The following is an 18,312-nucleotide window of genomic DNA, read 5'->3' as shown; positions in this document are numbered from 1 at the left end:
CTTACTACAGCACAATAAGGTCCTCTCCTCCATGGTAAGTGGGAAATGGGAGGGGCTTCAAAATCTAATGGTCATATGACCACACAGGTGTTGTGGTCAGGTGATAAGGGGGGGTGTCTCACTTTACCTCACTCTCCCCTATCTATTATGAGTCATAGGAGCAGACAGGACATTAACTAAAGTAATGACGCTGATAAAGAATACCAGGAATGGCCTGTATTGTGAACTAAATTGTAAACAAAGGGCACATCCAGCTGGACAGATCCATACGGCAACTGAGAGGGGACAGATCAAGACGGTACAACGAGTAACAGTAGGCCTACAGACACAGTTGATAGGCCTGTTATCCAATCACAGCAAAATGCCAGGAGCCATGAACCATTTCAAGTGTAGTTTTAATGAACAACAACAACCGAACATAAGAAGAATCAGAAGGGGAGCATGTAGTTGCGTGGGTAGATATGTCTCAGTGGCTTGGTGCACCGGCGAGCGTCATCCCCGCTGGTCCTTTGGGCACAGTCATCACTGTCGGTTTTGCAGGAACCACAGTGGCAGCTGAGGGCCACAGGGTAAGTGAAGAGCGGATTGGTGTCAGTAGGACAGCCAGGCAATATGGCTGTGTGGTACTCCACCGTATCATAGGTACAGCCACTCTGGATAAGGAAGCGCGGTCCCACTAAATCCCATCCCTTCACATTGCTGTCCTGTTGGTTACCATGTGCAAGGGAAGACACATCATGAACTGAATTACTTTACTTGCAGTTAGATACTGTAAGATTTAATCTCTTGAGTTGGCAGAACCATATTTCTCTATTAAATTACTTATTACTGCAAACAAAGGCAAGGCACATTAAAATACAGTTAATTTCCTGAGAATAACACATTCAAGCATTGGTTCTCAACCTTTTTGCCCCCTACGACAAGACATGCGTGCCTGCTATAATTGCAGCTACCTTTATACATCTCACTCTCCAAAGTTTGTCCATATTATTCACCCATGGGGGTGATATCAGCCCTATGAGACCTAGGTTGAGCTGTATACACTTCCCCTTTATTATTTGTATTTGGTTGTTTATTTCCCTGTAACCTAAAATCTAAGGAGGAGGGGAGGAGAATGGGGTGGTGGTGGGATGCAACAAGACTGTTGCAAGAAGCTGTGTGGGATATTTAGTGCTGTCAGTTGTAGTTTATATTCTGCCAGAGGAGAAATCCAATTAATGTGAGGATGAGAGAAACAGTGATTATAATCTTTGAATAAACATAAGCTGATAGGAGGCTCAACAGTAGGAGGTGTTAGGAAGTCAGTTGAACACTCCAGCTCTTCACCCTGAAAATATGTCCCAAACTTCAATAAAAATAGGCTATCATTGTATTCACATAATGACTGCTATGAGTTATTAACATAGTCAAATAATTAGTCTTTATGTTTTGTGATTGAAGCCTGTAATAGTTTTCAATTTAATTTTCTATCATCTCAAATACCTGCAGGTACAAATCTACACATAACATTTGTATATAATTCATCATAAAAAAAAATCTCAATATCCTCAACAACTACAAACTTTAACTAATATATGTGGCCTGCCCAAAATTAGAATTCTAACTCAACAGGCATATATAATACAGACAAATTGTTTAGTGTGATGGTCTAAAAATCAAATCACACACTTAAACCCATCCTTCAACAGCTTATTAATAGGAACACAATCTCAGCTGGAAGCTTGTTCCACTTTATCACAGCAGTGTATTAAAATGGCCAGAATACAAAGCCAGGCAAAGTATTACACATATTGCCTTTGTCGATTGTCTGTAATACATAATTCATTCGGAAACAAACATCATTTTATAGCCTTTCCAGGAGGGTAATGACAGGGTCTGACATAGAATTGTTTTGATTTTTTCATTGCAACATGTGTACTGTACATACCCTGGAATAGCAGAACCCCCTGCAAATGGTAGTGTTGATTGCCACACAGAAGTCACACTCTGGCTTTTCCACATACAGAGTATAATCAGTGGGTGTGCACATGGGAACGGCTGAGCTGAACAGCAAGCAAAGGAGGCCGCAGATGATAACAGAAGAATCCATCTTAAGCAAAACCATCAGTTCTAGGCCTGCGCTGGAAAGACAAATGGACAAATCAACAGAAATCATGCAATGCTTTGGTACATTGTTCTAAAAACATATTATTAACCCAAGCTGCTAATTCTTTATGTGTAGAGATCGCTCACCTGGGAGATGTGTACACCGTCTGGTACTGATGATACCTTGTGAATGAAGATCACATATTCAGATCAGTATTTATATGAACATCATAATCCACCTTTATCCCAGACAGTCGTTATCTCTTGTCACTGATGGAAGGGGAAGCTCTGCATCCCAAGTTCGACAGTCCATTATGTGAATGACATGCATTAATGATCCATCCTCCATAAACACAGGAAATCAATAACGTTGGTCCTGACTGAACCTTTACAGCAGGGGTTCTCAACCTGGGGGTTGATGTGACATGATTTTAAGGGGGTCCCCAGATGATAGTGAAGTGACAATTTAAGGATTTTAAGACCTTTTTTAATACCCCGAGAAAGGAAAAAAAGAAAAAGACCAAATATTGCTTCAAAAGTAATCAACAAACTATTCTAGAAAACATTGGCCAAATTGTCAAATAATATAAGAAAGAGGTAAAAAAATGTGAAAATAGACGATCTATGTGAGGCGTTGTGAGCTTGTAGATCTGCTATTTTCATAATATTTATCTGTGGAACGAAGTCACACAAAATGGGTGTCCCCAGTTCAAATATGATTATTTTGGGGGGTAACGGCCTGAAAAGGTTGAGAACCACTGCTTTGAGTACCTCAAACCACTGTGCATTAGATGTAGTGCAGTCAATAGCCACTAGGTGTCACACAAAGTATAAGTTGGCCTACATTTGCTTTGTTTCAGCTTCAACCTTAACAGAAGCCAGGCAATTATAGCTTCCCCTAATAACAGTGAGAAAGCACTTGAAACATAAGCACCCATAGCATTTCACATGAAGAGGTGTGGGGACTCAGTTTATTAGTTTATTTACTGTGCTAGTATTTAGTAGTTTTAAAAGTGTGGCTTTACTTGACATCATTTAGCTCCCAATCAACTGAAACCGTGGTCTGAAAATTTTCCACCAAATGATTTGCTCGTATTTGTATGGGGGTAAAATATCTTATATATTGTATTTATTTATTTATTACTTTTATTGGTATTCTTCAGGCAAGTGCTCTTATTCTGACTTGAGTCTAATTTAACTCAATATTCAGCTGCCTTTGTGCCTCTGTCCACAGAACAGCATGAGCAAATTCTGCAGGTTGCCACAAAGCGTTTGTGTGTTAGAGAGAGTCCATAACAGAGAATAACAATGTGCATCAATCATTAAGCAAAGTTCAAAGTTATTGAGTAAGGAAGCCAGAAAGTTTACACTGTATGACAGTTACACAGAACAGGAAGCAGAAAACTTAGACAGTATGGTTATTTGAGGACTTTGTTGAAAACAATGAGCTTACATCATGTGTCCAAATTCCTTCTACTTATACTGATAACAGTTACTAACTGTCATAAAGCAGTTAGCCTAACTGCTTTATGACAACCTCAGGTGTCATTCCGGCTGTTACCTTGTGGGGAAATCTCATCACTGAATTTCATAAGTTAATTATTCTTAAAGTATAACCTGTCTCTCATCATCCCAAGAGATGAGAGAAGCAGGTTTAATTTCAAGCTTTGAATTGATAAACATAAATCTCACAATCCACACTACACCATATACCCCCACTTGAGACCATCCACCTTCTAACCTGTTGGGGTAGTGATATTGGGGTATATCACTGAACCATCTAAGCACCGAATTTATACATCACACAAAACTCAGTAATTTCCTTAGACAATGCAACCTGCATTATCAAAGGCCCTTTCTAATGATTCAATCTACAGTTCTTAAACATGAAGCTTGATCAAAAGTGTTTTCAGTTTATTACATACAGTATGTCTGTTGGTAAAACTGAAATAGATAAATAGCAGGGTGTAGAAATAACAATGTCCTATAATTAACTTGAGTAATTGAATCATTATTTGATACTTTTTCTCACAGCTTTGAAAGCGTTTTTGCTTTTGGCTAATGTTTCTCCCAGAATATGGAGTGGTTATATGAGCTTTCTAAAATGGAAGGGAAGCTAAATAGCAAAAAATATGTCTCACTGTTGTTTTCACCTTTTATGCATTCATAATTTATGACCTTTATGTAGAAATTCCTGACTTTTTCTATGATTGCAGTGTGCTGCCAAAACAAATGCTATAAGTAGATTATGTTCCAGAGGACTGAATAAGTTGTACCTGATAGATGTATCTTATAAGACTGTACAGTACTTTATGTGACCAGCCTGACAGTCAGTTCTCACAAGCATGACACTTTAATTTCACATTTAAGGCATTATCTGGCACTCAAGACTTACACAGAGGGCAATAGTAGAATGAGCTTCAACTAAGCGAGCAAAAATATGTTTTTATGGACCTTTCATCGTCATGTCAGGGTGTACTCGTCTTTGTGTCCTGACCTTTATGTCTCTTTATCTATATGTAGACTTACCTTGCCCATTGTAATGGCCGAATCTTTCCCTGTGTAATCAATAAAGCACAAGTAGTAAGTAGTAACATCAGAGCCACTGCAGCAAACAGAAAACAAATGCAACAATATTTATATTTCTACATTCACACAATCTCGGTGTGTCTGTCTCTCCTGGGCATAACTTGGGCACCGTCCGACCGATTGACCTCAAACTTGGTGAGTGTGTCCCAGATGACCCAGTGGTGTGCAGTGACAAGTAGGACCACCGGTTTCCGAGAACCGAAAAACCATGTATCTGTGTTGGATTGTCCGCAGGTTTGTGGAGGACCCAATACAAGTGTTACAAGAGTTCAAAAGATATAAAAACAAATGCTTTAAAACAAGTATCATCATAGTAGCTAAACACAATATGAAGTAATGGCAAAGTGCACATACTGTACACTAACTCAGTGGTCTCTCAAAGTGTGGGTCTAACCCCAGATGATTTGCTTAATGTGTAAGATTGTTTTCTCACTCAGCAGTAAACAAACCAACATACAGTATAAGTGTATACAGGGTATCTGCACATTTATAAAGTGATAATTTAAGACCTTTTTAATACCTCTAATATAAAAATAAAAATGAAACGAAAAAATAAGACCATTACTGCGTCAAAAGTAATCAACCAGGCGTCCGCTGGCCTAGCGGTCCAGGCGCATACCACATAAGCTGGTAATCCAGCTTGACATCGTGTCGCGGGTTTGACTCCCGTTCCCGATGACCTTTGCTGTTTGTCTCCCCGCCATTTCCTGTCAGCCTACTGTCCTGTCCAAATAAAGGCATAAAAGACCCAAAAAATATCTTTAAAAAAAAAAAAAGTAATCAACCAAATATATCATAAAAATGATTAAACATTGGCCAAATTGTCAGAAAGAGGTAAAACGTTTGAAAATAGCCGATCTCTACTAGTAGTAGATCAGGTATTTTCACAATAATTAGCTGTGGAACCGAGTCAAACTAAGTTTAATGTCTCAACGCCTACAATTCCAAGTGCTTTTCAGGGTGAGGGATCCCCAGTTCAGATATGATTACTTTAGGGTTTATGGCCTGAAAAGCGACCCACAGTCAGAGCTTAAGTGCCGTACATATGCGAAGTGCATCATTGTGTGCTATCTTTGTTTAGTGCAATGGCTGCAGGGTATAAATTCATTTCTGTATAATTTTGTTCTACACATAGGGGCCACAAAACAATGGTCACTATATGTACGATGAGGACAATTTTGAAGAATATAGGGCTTGCCTTAGGTTGCAGCTTTGAGGAGTCAAGAACCGATAGGTGAGTTGAGACTCACTTATAAGCTTACTAGCCCATATGATCATTTGAGTCAGACAGGTTACCAAACCATGACACAAGGGAAAAAGACAAGATTGTGTCATCATGATTTTTTCAATGTGAAAATGGGACACTGTCCTAAGACAAAACAAACACTAATGTCAGTTTTGCCCGTTCACACTGCCCGTTCGTCTTGAAGATCAATTTAGAGTCTATGATGGTCCCAAGAAACACGTTTTTAGCTAGTATCTGATTTGTCACACCAGGTGACAAACTCTTCAAGGACTGGGCCATGTCTGAACTCAGTGGCAGTGGCTCAGGAGGTACTGTGGCCACTTGTGAAACGGAAGGTTCCCAGCTCGATCCTGGGTTAGTGTTGAATTGTCTTTGACACTGACTGAACCCCTAGCCCTCAATGAGCAGGTTGGGACCTTGCGTGGTTTCCTCCCTCATCGATGGGTGAATGTAAAGCACTTTGGGTAAAGGCACTATATAAATGCACCATTTACCATTTATTAACATGTGGCAGACTCACAAATGACTGTATCGTCAGCAAATTTCAATATGGTCCTGTTCTCAATGCTTACTCATGACAGCCTTGGAGTGAGCCTTCAGAAGTTGACTCAGTCAGTTGAGAATTTACTTGTCTTTTCTCTGCCTTATCATTTGCTGAGTTACTTTGTGTCTGACTATAAATAGCAGCATGACATGCTGCCGGGCCATTTTCTAACACAAGAGCAGAAACACCTCAACCGTTTATCCATGAGGAGCAGCAACAGGTAGCCGATAGATAAGTGTATATTATAGACAAACCTAAGTATAGACTATAGCCTATGTTCATTACTGTTTATTACGTTTTACAATCAAGGAAAGTCATGACTGACTTTAGTATCTTTTGTCCTTGATGGATTATTAACTAAACCAAACTTTATAGACCTCTAGCAACATCAGTGCATACCAGGCTCCTGTTCACTGTCAGAGGAGCGGTTGAGGGTTTTCATTGTTCTCAGGTAACCAGAAAGAACCAAAAGTTCTCTGCAGGAAACTTCTGCAGGTCATTTCTCTGTTGGACTAATGGAATCAGGCTCAACAATGTATATGGGATATTATTGTAAGTATTATAAATAATAATTATAAACAATGTGTTATCTAACATACAGTAAATGTACATTTGTATTTCAAATCTGTTTATTTTATTTTATATAGTTTTATATATATACATTGTGTGTGTGTGTGTGTGTGTGTGTGTGTGTGTGTGTGTGTGTGTGTGTGTGTGTGTGTTAAAGACAGCGTCCTAGCTGTTCAGTGACTGTGAAATTCAGTCCCAACACCGATTGTGAATAGACTTTCAAGTGGTGGATCGAGGGGAAATTAAACATTAGCAGGATTGCCTCAGACAGCAAACCTGTGGAATCGAACAGGTCTTCACCTCATTCAGAAGGAGAGATACAGCAGGTGTGTCAGCACCAGGAGGAACCGTTCAGGTGAACTCATTAACTATGGTTGCGACTGGAGGTCCTGTGCCTTCTTTCACTGTGTGGGACTATGTGGTTTTTGCCGGAATAGTCGTGGTGGCTGCCATGATCGGCCTGATCGCAGCCATTCGTGGCCGCAAGGAGTCCACCAGTGAAGAGTTCTTATTGGGTGGACGTCAGATGACAGCCGTGCCAGTCGCCATGTCACTCACTGCCAGCTTTATGTCTGGCATCACCGTGATAGGCACGCCGGCCGAGGCCTACCGGTTTGGATCTGCCTTCTGGATCTTTGGCATTTCCTATGCCATCATGTCCGTCATTACTGCTGAGATATTTGTCCCCCTTTTCTACAGACTGGGGATCACCAGCACCTATGAGGTAAGGAGACATAATATACTGCAACTTACTGTATGCACAGTGAATGTATAACAGAGATTGTCAATTGAAAAAAAGTGATTTGCTGGAGAGTAAAGGTTTCCTTCACAGGTGGGAGATTAGAACTATGAGCATTGCTTTTTTTATTGAGAAAGTAGAGAGGCAGGAATCTGAGGGTGAGGGGCAGGAATCTAAAGGCGGGGGGTGTGGGCATGACACATGTATCACAGATCTCCAGCCAGAATCGAACCAGGGATGCAACCAGTAGTTGGACTTTTTAATGTGAGTAATGATTGATCTTGAGAAAATTTGGGTTAAAACTGACGAGGGCCTCAAGGCCATGAAGAGTTATTCAGTGTCCAAATGCCATAAAACATGTTGTCAAAACAAAACTGGCCACACACACCTCAAGAAAATAGTCTGTTGCTTTGGAATTTCAAACATGGTTATGAGTCATGGTTTTAGGTTAAGACTGTGTGCCAATTCAAAAAGTAAATAAAAAAAAACGTGTAGATGTAGATGAAAAAGTGCCATTTAATCAAATCAAAGCATCTGTTTAAATGTGGCCTCTTCCTTTCCAGTACCTGGAAATGCGCTTCAACAAGACAATCCGGATGATTGGGACAACCATGTACATCATACAAACGGTAACTAAAGTGTCCCCTCATGGAGAAGACAGCTGTCAAATGCCTTCTGTGTTTGGAAAGAAAACAGAGGGACAAAACCCACAGCTTATAATGGCACATTTGCAATATTTAACGACATCTGTCTTTTTCCTTGTTGACTTAATGCATATTTGAATCCAGAATCCCCACAGCTCATTAATGTGCATGGCATGTTTGTTTACATCCAATCAACTAATGGCTGGCTCTCTCCATACCGGGTCAGATCCTTTACACTGGCATGGTCATCTATGCCCCAGCTCTTGCACTCAACCAAAGTAAGTCTTGAACAGCATTTTGAAGCAATGTACACGTATACAGTATATTAGACATTTTGCAAGCTATGATGGCAAGTAGTATTTTCTAGGCTGTTTTTGTCCATTATGCGTTATTCTCATTTGAAATGCCCATTTACTGTTCTACATTGCTCTTGCAAACTACTGAGGAGTTTGTCTTAAAGCGGCACTATGTAACCTTTTTTTAATGAATAAAATATAATTTGGTCCAATCTTTATGGTAGAGTATGTTAATACAATATAACTTATACAATTGAGGTGGTTGTATTTTATCTCCCTGCTCTTCTATTGAGACATTTAGATCGTGTCAAAGGTCAAGTCTCACCTAGACACAGGATCTGACACGTATTTTGACCTGATGGAACATTTATCCCTTGAGCAAGCAGGCAAGCTCTATTACCTCAATGGTAAAACAAAATCAGCACCGGGGTATAAGAGGAAAGTTACATTTTGTGCAGCTTTATAAGGGATATTTCACTTTAAAAAAAAAATTGGTCATTTTGTCATCTACTCAGGCTTTTGTCAGCCGCCTCCCAGATAGTTTTTAAGTTGCTTGATTCAGAATTTAGATATTTGATATTAATTTAATCAGACACGCCCCCTTCCTACTTGTATACAAACCCATTGTAACTTCAAACTCCATTTTAACCATGATAGATTCATCGAAAACACCCGTCCTTGGTTCTGGTGACTCATACTGCCCTCCTAATACATGAGGGGGCTGTGTTTTTTCGATTACTTTATTTTTTATATTTTATTGTATTTTTTTTTTTTTTTTTTTCCCATGAAAATATTTTTTTTAAATGAAAAAAGTACTGTAATTGAAAAAACACGGTCTCCTCACGTATTAGAAGGACAATATCAGTCACCAGAACCAAGGACGGGTGTTTCTGATTAATCTAACATGTTTGGCAAACACAGAGTATGGAGCGCACACCTGTATTGATGAGGTGCTGGCCACGGCAGATAATAATGTTGATAAGGATGAGGCCGCACAACTCTTAGCCACGATGCAAAAAGTTTTAATGAAAAGAAACCAACGTTTCGACAATTACTGTCTTCCTCAGGGTTCAAAAACCCTGAGGGTTCAAAAACCCTGAGGAAGACAGTAATTGTCGAAACGTTGGTTTCTTTTCATTAAAACTTTTTGCATCGTGGCTAAGAGTTGTGCGGCCTCATCCTAATCTAACATGTTTAAAATGGGAGTTTGAGTTACAATGGGTTTGTATAGGAAGGAGGCGTGTCTGATAAAATGAATATCAAATATCTAAATACTGAATCAAACAACTTAAAATCGGTCCGGGGTGCTCCAAAAAGCCTGAGTAGACGATAAAATGATGCAAAAAAAAAAAAAGAAAAGAGATATCCCTTTAACACTATAATGACTTTTGCAAGTCAAAATACGTGAATCACTGTAGTTACCAACTTCAGTCATCCGGCATTCAATTACTGGACTAAGCAGAATTTATCTTGAATGATAAGATAAGAGGACAGAACGAACTGTTTATTGACAAATGCACTAACTGACTGTCTGTGACTGTATGAGTAGTCTAGATAACAACATGGAAACAATCATATAAATGAATAGAATGTATTTACTGTAGCCCAGTTAATAGTTGTGTAAACTACAAGTTAGCAACAATCTGCAATTGTCAATCACTCACTCAAGTTACAATACTATCTAACTAATATTTCATGTAAAGACAAACGTAATGTGCAGTACAACAGCATGACCTTGAGTGTGTTATTGCTTGAAGTTGTTCTACAAACTAAGTCTATGATTTACTTAAATTCTTTTGGCCATAGAATGTATCACCTCCAACTACTGTAGGTGGCTAACATTTTCTAGCATGGTGAGACATCAGATTAGTACTATAATTCAGTACAGTACCAGAAGAGCAAGAATGAAAAAGCATAGAGCGGCATATTTCAGTGTAATTTGATTGTGCACACCATTTTACCCCTCTTGTTCTGCACACTGTCTTCACTTACAAAAATGTATTAATAGGGATACAACGTTTCGGTCACTAGGACCTTCATCAGCCTGATCCAAACGTTGTATCCCTATTACAGTTATACATTCTTGTAAGTGAAGACAGTGTGCGGTACTCCCTTTTTTTGCTCTTCAAGTTCATTATTCCGACGCATGCACCTCTCCATCTCCGTAGGCAAAATGACTTTTTCTTCTACCCCTCATATTCTACGACCACCCCCCTTAACAAGCTCCCACATCCCCACTACTCTTAAAACCAATGTCAATTCCTATACCTCTTACATTTCCATTTTCGTTTTAAAATAAATATGAAGAATTTCATGGGGCAAACAGAGGTCATTATTAATTAGTGGAAGGAGTCAGAATAAGCATTACTCCCTACAGTAAGTGCCAAGGGAGGCCTCTGCCTGTGAGAACAGATAAGAGGACCATCACTCCCTAAGATCAAAGGCATGGCCCCAGTTCAGTCATTAATTTTTTGATTCTATGTAGTAGCAAGGTCACTTGTTTTACTCTTTTTACTGCTGTATTTTGAGAATTTGCTGAGATATCTTGTGTAGCCTAGTTACTCAAACTAAAACTATCGAATTCAGGTCATTCTTTCTTTCTTTCTTTCCTATTTACCCAGTACACTAGGCACAGCATTATGAGTGTGCTCCTGTTTAAACTATATTGAACTGAATCAAATGAAGTAATTCATATGAAAGTATAAAATATAAAAAAAACACAAGTACACATTTAATTTGACATTATATACTGTTTTTATTTATTCATTCAGTCACAGGGCTTGACCTGTGGGGAGTGTTGGTGGCTACAGGAGTGGTCTGCATCATCTACTGCACTTTGGTTGGTTGATTGATTGAATATCTTATTGACATTTTTTAAATAACTACATCAATCATAAGTGATAATGTATACAAACAAATACTTCTTACTGTTAAATTACTACATTCATCATGGGATGAAATATGTATTATTATTATCATTTATTACAAATTATATGATTGATAATCTATCAGTCCCAATGCTGCTCTCGGCACATAATGAATGTAGACCTACGTACATTATATGTTGACTTTATCATTTGTATTGGAGCAAACACGATTTCAGTCTATATGTTTGATAGTCATTGAAGATATCTATTTAACTAGTGAATGATTGAGACTGTGATTCTGTTACAGGGCGGTTTGAAAGCAGTGATCTGGACTGATGTGCTGCAGATGATAATTATGCTAATAGGGTTTGTTGCTGTCATAGCAAGGGGAGCTGTGCTGCAGGGAGGCCTGGGAAAGATCTGGGAGGATGCTGGTGATGGAGGCCGACTCAATGCATTCGAGTAAAGTACACACAGCTACACTGGTCAAACAGCATTTTTTCTCAGTGTTTGTTTTTACTTGCTTGTTGAGTTTTTTTTTTTTTTTCTGTCATAGTTAACAAGCGTCACCAATCAGGTACCTAAGAAAGTAAAATTAAACAGTGGAAAGTATTTGAAAATAGTGTTTGATTCTGGTTTCCAAATGATCAAAAATGATCACAGCAAAGGAGAAGGAACATATAATTGTACTAATATGAGTAATATTTAACTGATTGATATTTCTAAATGCCTAGAGCAGTGTAGATGCATCAGTCCATTCTGTAGCATTTCTAAGTTCACCTTTGATTCCAGCTTTGATCCAGACCCCCTGAAGCGTCACACTTTCTGGACCATTGTGGTGGGTGGCAGCATAATGTGGTTATCCATCTACTCCATCAACCAGTCCCAGGTGCAGCGTTATATCTCCTGCAAAACCATGACACATGCCAAGATGTAAGTGTTTCAGACCGTCATGGATTCATTCTCATTTAGTCAAGTTGGTGGGTTGTGTGTGCGACCTAAAGTGTGTGCAAAATTTAAAGGTTTGCATTAAAGGGATATTCCACCGCGCCCCAAGCCAAAATCAGGCTGATCCGGTGCGTCTCCGGAGCGGACACATCCAGTATAACTGAATAAAGGCGGCGCTGGAGCTACTTGGATGATTGGAGCCTTTTTACTTTAATAGCGGGGTGCAAAGCACAGAAAAAAAAAAACAATGTTTCGATTACATCTTCGTCAGGTCATCAAAGGTTTGTCTTTTATCTCTCAGGTCGCTGTATGTGAACTTGGTTGGACTGTGGGTGACTGTGAGCCTGGCTGTGTTTTCTGGCCTCACCATGTACTCTATTTACAAGACCTGTGATCCGTTCACTAACGGTGCTGTAAGCACCCCTGACCAGGTAAGTGTGACATCGATGTCACTATTTGAATGTGGTTGGTGTAACAGGAATAGAATTTAAGGCAGATTTTGTTTAAGTTTTCCTGGGAAAGGGGAACTCAGGGATGTATGACCATACAGCATATTGTCAAAGGAAGCATACTGACTTTCAAGTTTTTAATGTCAAATGTTTTGTAATTGTCTTGTTTATTGTTATGTTATGTGTGAAACCCAGGAAGTTTAGCTGATGCTATGCAGTATGCACCATGGCTGGATCCTAATAAACTCAATAAACAGCAGCATTTGTTTTAAACCAGCTCCTTCCTTACTTTGTGATGGATACCCTGGCCATCTATCCTGGAGTGCCAGGCTTATTTGTGGCTGCTGCATATAGTGGGACCTTAAGGTAAGGTCTGACAGAAATGAACACAGCTTATCCTTTCCGGTGCATGTAAGCATAGTTGTGGGTGAGAATAAATGTGTTAAGCATGGGATGCTAGCAGATAAAGGAGTAAGGACATAATGAACTGTAGGGAAGGCTTGACCAACATGGTTACATTCCTTCCTGCCTGGTGGCTCACCCTCCCACTGAAAAATACAAAGCAACTTGTCCTAAATTACAAAATGTAACACAGTAATCAAAGTAATGGTTTTGACATGGACATGCTATTCTCACTAAGAGTCACTGTGTCTGGTACAGCACTGTGTCCTCCAGCATTAACGCCCTGGTGGCTGTCACCGTGGAGGACTACATACGCCCCTTCTGGAAAGGCTTGACACAGAAACAGCTGTCCTGGATCAACATGGGCCTGAGTGAGTTGTGCGCAGGACTGCAATTCATAATTGATCATTTAATAGTAATATGCTACAGAATACTAGGCAATGGCGACCACACACGCACGCACGCACACTTTAAATTAAAACTGAATAATGATGTACTGATTTGTGTGGTGTGTGCGCAAGGGATCAATTGTTCCGGTAAATTCACTTGTGCTATGTCGTCTTTGTGGCTGTCTTTTAATAAGATTATGATCATGCTATACATTTTCCACTATTTCCAGGTGTTTTCTTTGGTTTTGTGTGCATTGGGATGGCAGGAGTGGCTTCTCTAATGGGGAGTATTCTGCAGGTAAACTTATACAACAAACTTATAAAGCATGTGTTACGGGTCCCAGGGCTGCTGGGTACCACAGTGACAAAGCTGCTCCTGAATTGAAACAGGAAAAGACACGGAACAATGAAAAGACTCGACTTGTTGTTTCTCTTTCCAGAATGTAACTGACAATCTGTTGGTTTTATTAACCCAACTATCAAAAATCATGGCATCACAATGCATTTCACTTCTTTGGTTCAGTAGTGTTCTTCATTTTCACATTAATCACAATTTCAGTTCACCAAAATACATGTTCAGATCACATTAATTCACCTTTGCATATATTCACTCTTATTCAATACTTTAAATACCTGAATTGACCCTTTATGTTCAATAATACTCTTTAGCACTAAAGTATATTTTCCACAGCATATGACTGGCTTGGACACTGTTTAAAAGTGCATTATCAAAGTGCCATTTTAAGGTGCACTGTCCCTTTAACTACTGGCTACCAAACGCGACGATCCTTCTGTGCTGTTCACAGGACACTGAAATGAAGGTTTGGAATGCTTGTGTTCCACAACATTGACAAGATATAATATATAGACAATAACTTGAGGTGTCATCATAACATTGCATGTTTTCATGAATCAAAGCATAAACAAAACAATAAAACCCCAAATCAAACTATTCATTGTGTACAGGAGCCCTTACAAATACCCCGCTCTGAACAACGTGCCGTTGGCACAAAATGGCGTCACCCATGGACAGTTTCAGTTTCATTCAAACTTTTCCTCCGGTAAAAGACGTCACTTTAAACACTCATTTACCCAATAACATTTAGCGAAAATATCTAATTACTAAAGCCTGCTCTTATGAGGTACATCATTGGTTTGTTTACATTGTACTGACCTGAATTGAAACAGGAAAAGACACGGAACAATGAAAAGACTCGACTTGTTGTTTCTCTTTCCAGAATGTAACTGAAGGAAACCGGAAGGGGTGCTCTGTTATATTGGGTCCCCAGAGAAACTGGGCTAAGAACAAACGTTCCGTTTAAGAACAAACGTTCCGTCCTCACTGCTCCACGGATGTTTCACATGAAATGTAAACAGTAGTAAAACGAAAATAATGATCGGACTTTAGAATACATATAATTGGGGTCACACTCTCTTGGGGGGGCCACACATGCATTAGCGTCACTGTTATATTGCACTGCAATATTTATGGCCAATGAGGAATTCAACTTCAACCAAACATTCTTTTTACAGCACCCCCTGTTGCTGGTTACTAAGGATTACATTCAATTCACTCTGACAGTTTTCTTCTTTTAGGCAGCTCTGTCTGTATTTGGAATGATCAGCGGCCCTCTCCTTGGTCTTTATTTATTGGGACTCTTTTTCCGAACAGCAAACCCAACAGTAAGTATTCCCTAATGCTAGCAGAACACGCACGCACGCACGCACGCACGCACAAACAATTTTCTGAATGACATTGTTGTAATTGTGTTCTCTTGAATAGGGAAGTCTTACAGGTTTAATCTTTGGCCTGATTATAACTTTGTGGGTGGGTATCGGAGCCCAGATTTACCCACCCTCAGATGAGAAGACTAACCCCCTCCCATTATTCATCACCACCTGCAACAGCACACTGAGCCAGAACTTTACAACCATTGCTCCATCATGGACCAGTGCTCAGCCTGAGTGAGTCTCATTATCGTCACCTCAGTTTACTGCAGAGGAGCACACGTTAAACTGTGTAGGTCTTTGACAGTGGCAATAGTAATGATGAATGAAGACACTAAGACACATGTATTTCATATGAAGTGGATTTGACTACAACACATGTAAATACAGAGTAGAATCTGTGGTGTAATTATTAGAATATGCTATAAACATAATAATAGTTTAATAAGTATACAGTAAATGTCCTTTGGGTCGCACATGCGGGAGCAATGGCTGATCCAATGTGTTCCCTCCCTCTCAGTTACAGACCAGCCCTGGCAGACACATGGTACTCTCTGTCCTACCTTTATTTCTGTCCTGTGGGCACTCTGTGCACGCTGATTGTTGGCCTCATAGTGAGCAGCATCACAGGTAAGCTATCCCTCCTCTAAACCAAGTACCCTATGGAGACAAAACACAGATGATTTGGTCTACATGTTCAATATGCTGCAATAAAACAATTCCAGTTAGATGTTCATTTCTGTGTGTGTGTGTGTGTGTGTGTGTGTGTGTGTGTGTGTGTGTGTGTGTGTGTGTGTGTGTGTGTGTGTGTGTGTGTGTGTGTGTGTGTGTGTGTGTGTGCGCGCGCGTGCGTGTGTGTGTGTCTGTATAGGTGGCTGTAAGCAGGAGAAGCTGAACTCGGATTTGTTTGTGACCAAGAATGACCTGGTCTGTTTCAAATGGTTCAGCAGTTCACAGGTAAAGAGATTGCTCCATATGGATCAAATCAATGCTAGTAGATTCTAGGAGGTGGAAATTATGTTTCACAATACAATCATTGTTTTGGGGTGGAAATTCTGATATATATATATTCTGATAGCTCAGCCAGTTTTTTGCTCATTTGCGTGTTTTCAAAAGTGCAGAGGTGCAGCACTTTCTGCCATACCTGGATACATAATGCTTCTTGTGAGCGCGAGCACTCGGTGTGAATCCAACCTGTCTTGACACATCAAGACATGATTTTTGTTTTTCTGTGTAACTGATGTGTAGCCAAATGTTTATTTTTGTTCAGTTTTGTTTGTGTACTGTATAATATTTGCAGCATGGTTGATACTTTGGTTTTCTATATTTTGCTCTTTTGTTTCCTTTTTTTTCTTTTGTGAAGATTAATAGTTATCTTGTTGACTTTATTCTGAATGTTCAGCTGTTATATCATGGCCGAAAGAAACTAACTAACTAACCATCTTAAATAAAACAAATTGCCCATAAAATGCCTTACCTTATGTTCTCTATCCCTTACAGGCATCTGAGTTCACAGAAAAGGCTGAGTCAGATGAGAAGATGGGAATTGACAACACCGAATTCACAGATGATCAGTTTGCCAAAAGTGATAAAGATGTGGAGAAAGTTACTCGATTTTGATAGCACAAAGTCAATACACCATGACAGCCATGTTCATGTTCATGCTCACATAAGAATTTACTCCTTACTTCAATGGAGATAAGACAGTTTTCTTAAGCTACAGTATTCTTAATCATGCTAGTACATTTTAATGGAAAATTGTACTGTACTGTAAATGATTACTTTTAACACTTCAATGTAACTATTTATGTTGAAATAAATATGTACAGTATATGTTTTTTAAGTAATGCTGCCAATATGCAAAATCTGTGTTCAAAAATATTATGTTTAATTTTTGTGTTGGTGGGGCAACAGGTTATGACTTCTTTTACACTTTCTCTGTTCCTGCACAATTTACTTAATGACAGTACGTACATGCATGTGCATGTGCATGTGCGCACGCACGCACGCACGCACGCACGCACACACACACACACACACACACACACACACACACACACACACACACACACACACACACACACACACACACACACACACACACACACACACACACGCTCTCTCTCTTTCTATCTCACTGATTCAGCAGTGCTTTGTGGGAAGCCAGGACAGGAAAGCCAAATCTTTATACTGTTCAAAAAGGGTGTGTCCATAATTGAGAATGATTCGGCATAACATGTAGATTGGTGAAAAGAAAATAGGGTGAATTCCAGGTCTTTCTAGACTTTATCTGACAGATCTGAAGTTTGTAAGATACAGTACATTGCAACTACCATGGTCATTTTTACCACATATATTCTTATCTATTTGCCAAAGACACCTAATGAGATGTCCCTGTGAAAATTATTTGCTGTTGACCTACTGTACTTTTCAAGAATAACTAAAGTCATGTTTATGGTACTGCTTTTTATTGTACAAGATTGAATAATAATAAGGAAGACATAATTCTGTTTAAAATGTTAGATGTTAAATGCTCTTTAACCAAAGATAATTTACTCTTTTACTTACTTACTTACTTACTTACGCCTTACACCCCTACTGGGGTATAGGCCGCCGAAAAGGGACCTCCAGAGTTCTCGGTCACTGGCGTTCTTTTCTATCTGTGACCAGGTGCATCCCACAGTGGCCTTAATGCCCCAGCTGACTGTACCACTTTCTCCTGTTTCTTTCTTGTCAATATGTAGACACCAGTGTCTCTTTCTTGTCATGTAGACAGTAGACACCAGTGCCTTTTGTTGAGATTCTGAATTCTTAAC

At 39.4% G+C, this 18,312-nt stretch overlaps 2 protein-coding genes across 2 annotated transcripts; one reads left to right on the top strand and one right to left on the bottom strand.

Annotated features, from left to right (window-relative positions):
* Nucleotides 1-428: 428 nt before the first annotated feature.
* Nucleotides 429-7,437, bottom strand: tshba (thyroid stimulating hormone subunit beta a; the record flags this gene model as incomplete). Its single annotated transcript, XM_084061771.1, has 4 exons — nucleotides 7,335-7,437; nucleotides 2,233-2,268; nucleotides 1,928-2,120; nucleotides 429-704 (listed from the first exon to the last, which is right to left on the bottom strand). Exons 1-4 carry the CDS (start codon nucleotides 7,337-7,339, stop codon nucleotides 429-431), a joined length of 510 nt encoding a protein of 169 aa, XP_083917897.1. The 5' UTR covers nucleotides 7,340-7,437.
* slc5a8l (solute carrier family 5 member 8, like) lies at nucleotides 7,271-17,136 on the top strand. The gene is made up of 15 exons (XM_084062001.1): nucleotides 7,271-7,758; nucleotides 8,337-8,402; nucleotides 8,644-8,695; nucleotides 11,485-11,552; nucleotides 11,888-12,042; nucleotides 12,373-12,513; nucleotides 12,830-12,959; nucleotides 13,255-13,343; nucleotides 13,638-13,750; nucleotides 13,999-14,066; nucleotides 15,365-15,451; nucleotides 15,552-15,733; nucleotides 16,017-16,126; nucleotides 16,368-16,453; nucleotides 16,997-17,136. Exons 1-15 carry the CDS (start codon nucleotides 7,405-7,407, stop codon nucleotides 17,114-17,116), a joined length of 1,821 nt encoding a protein of 606 aa, XP_083918127.1. The 5' UTR covers nucleotides 7,271-7,404; the 3' UTR covers nucleotides 17,117-17,136.
* Nucleotides 17,137-18,312: the final 1,176 nt, after the last annotated feature.

Source organism: Gymnoscopelus microlampas, assembly GCF_963454915.1.
Source record: "Gymnoscopelus microlampas genome assembly, chromosome: 7".
Classification (NCBI taxonomy): Eukaryota; Metazoa; Chordata; class Actinopteri; order Myctophiformes; family Myctophidae; genus Gymnoscopelus; species Gymnoscopelus microlampas.
This window is presented reverse-complemented; position numbering and strand designations above follow the sequence as displayed.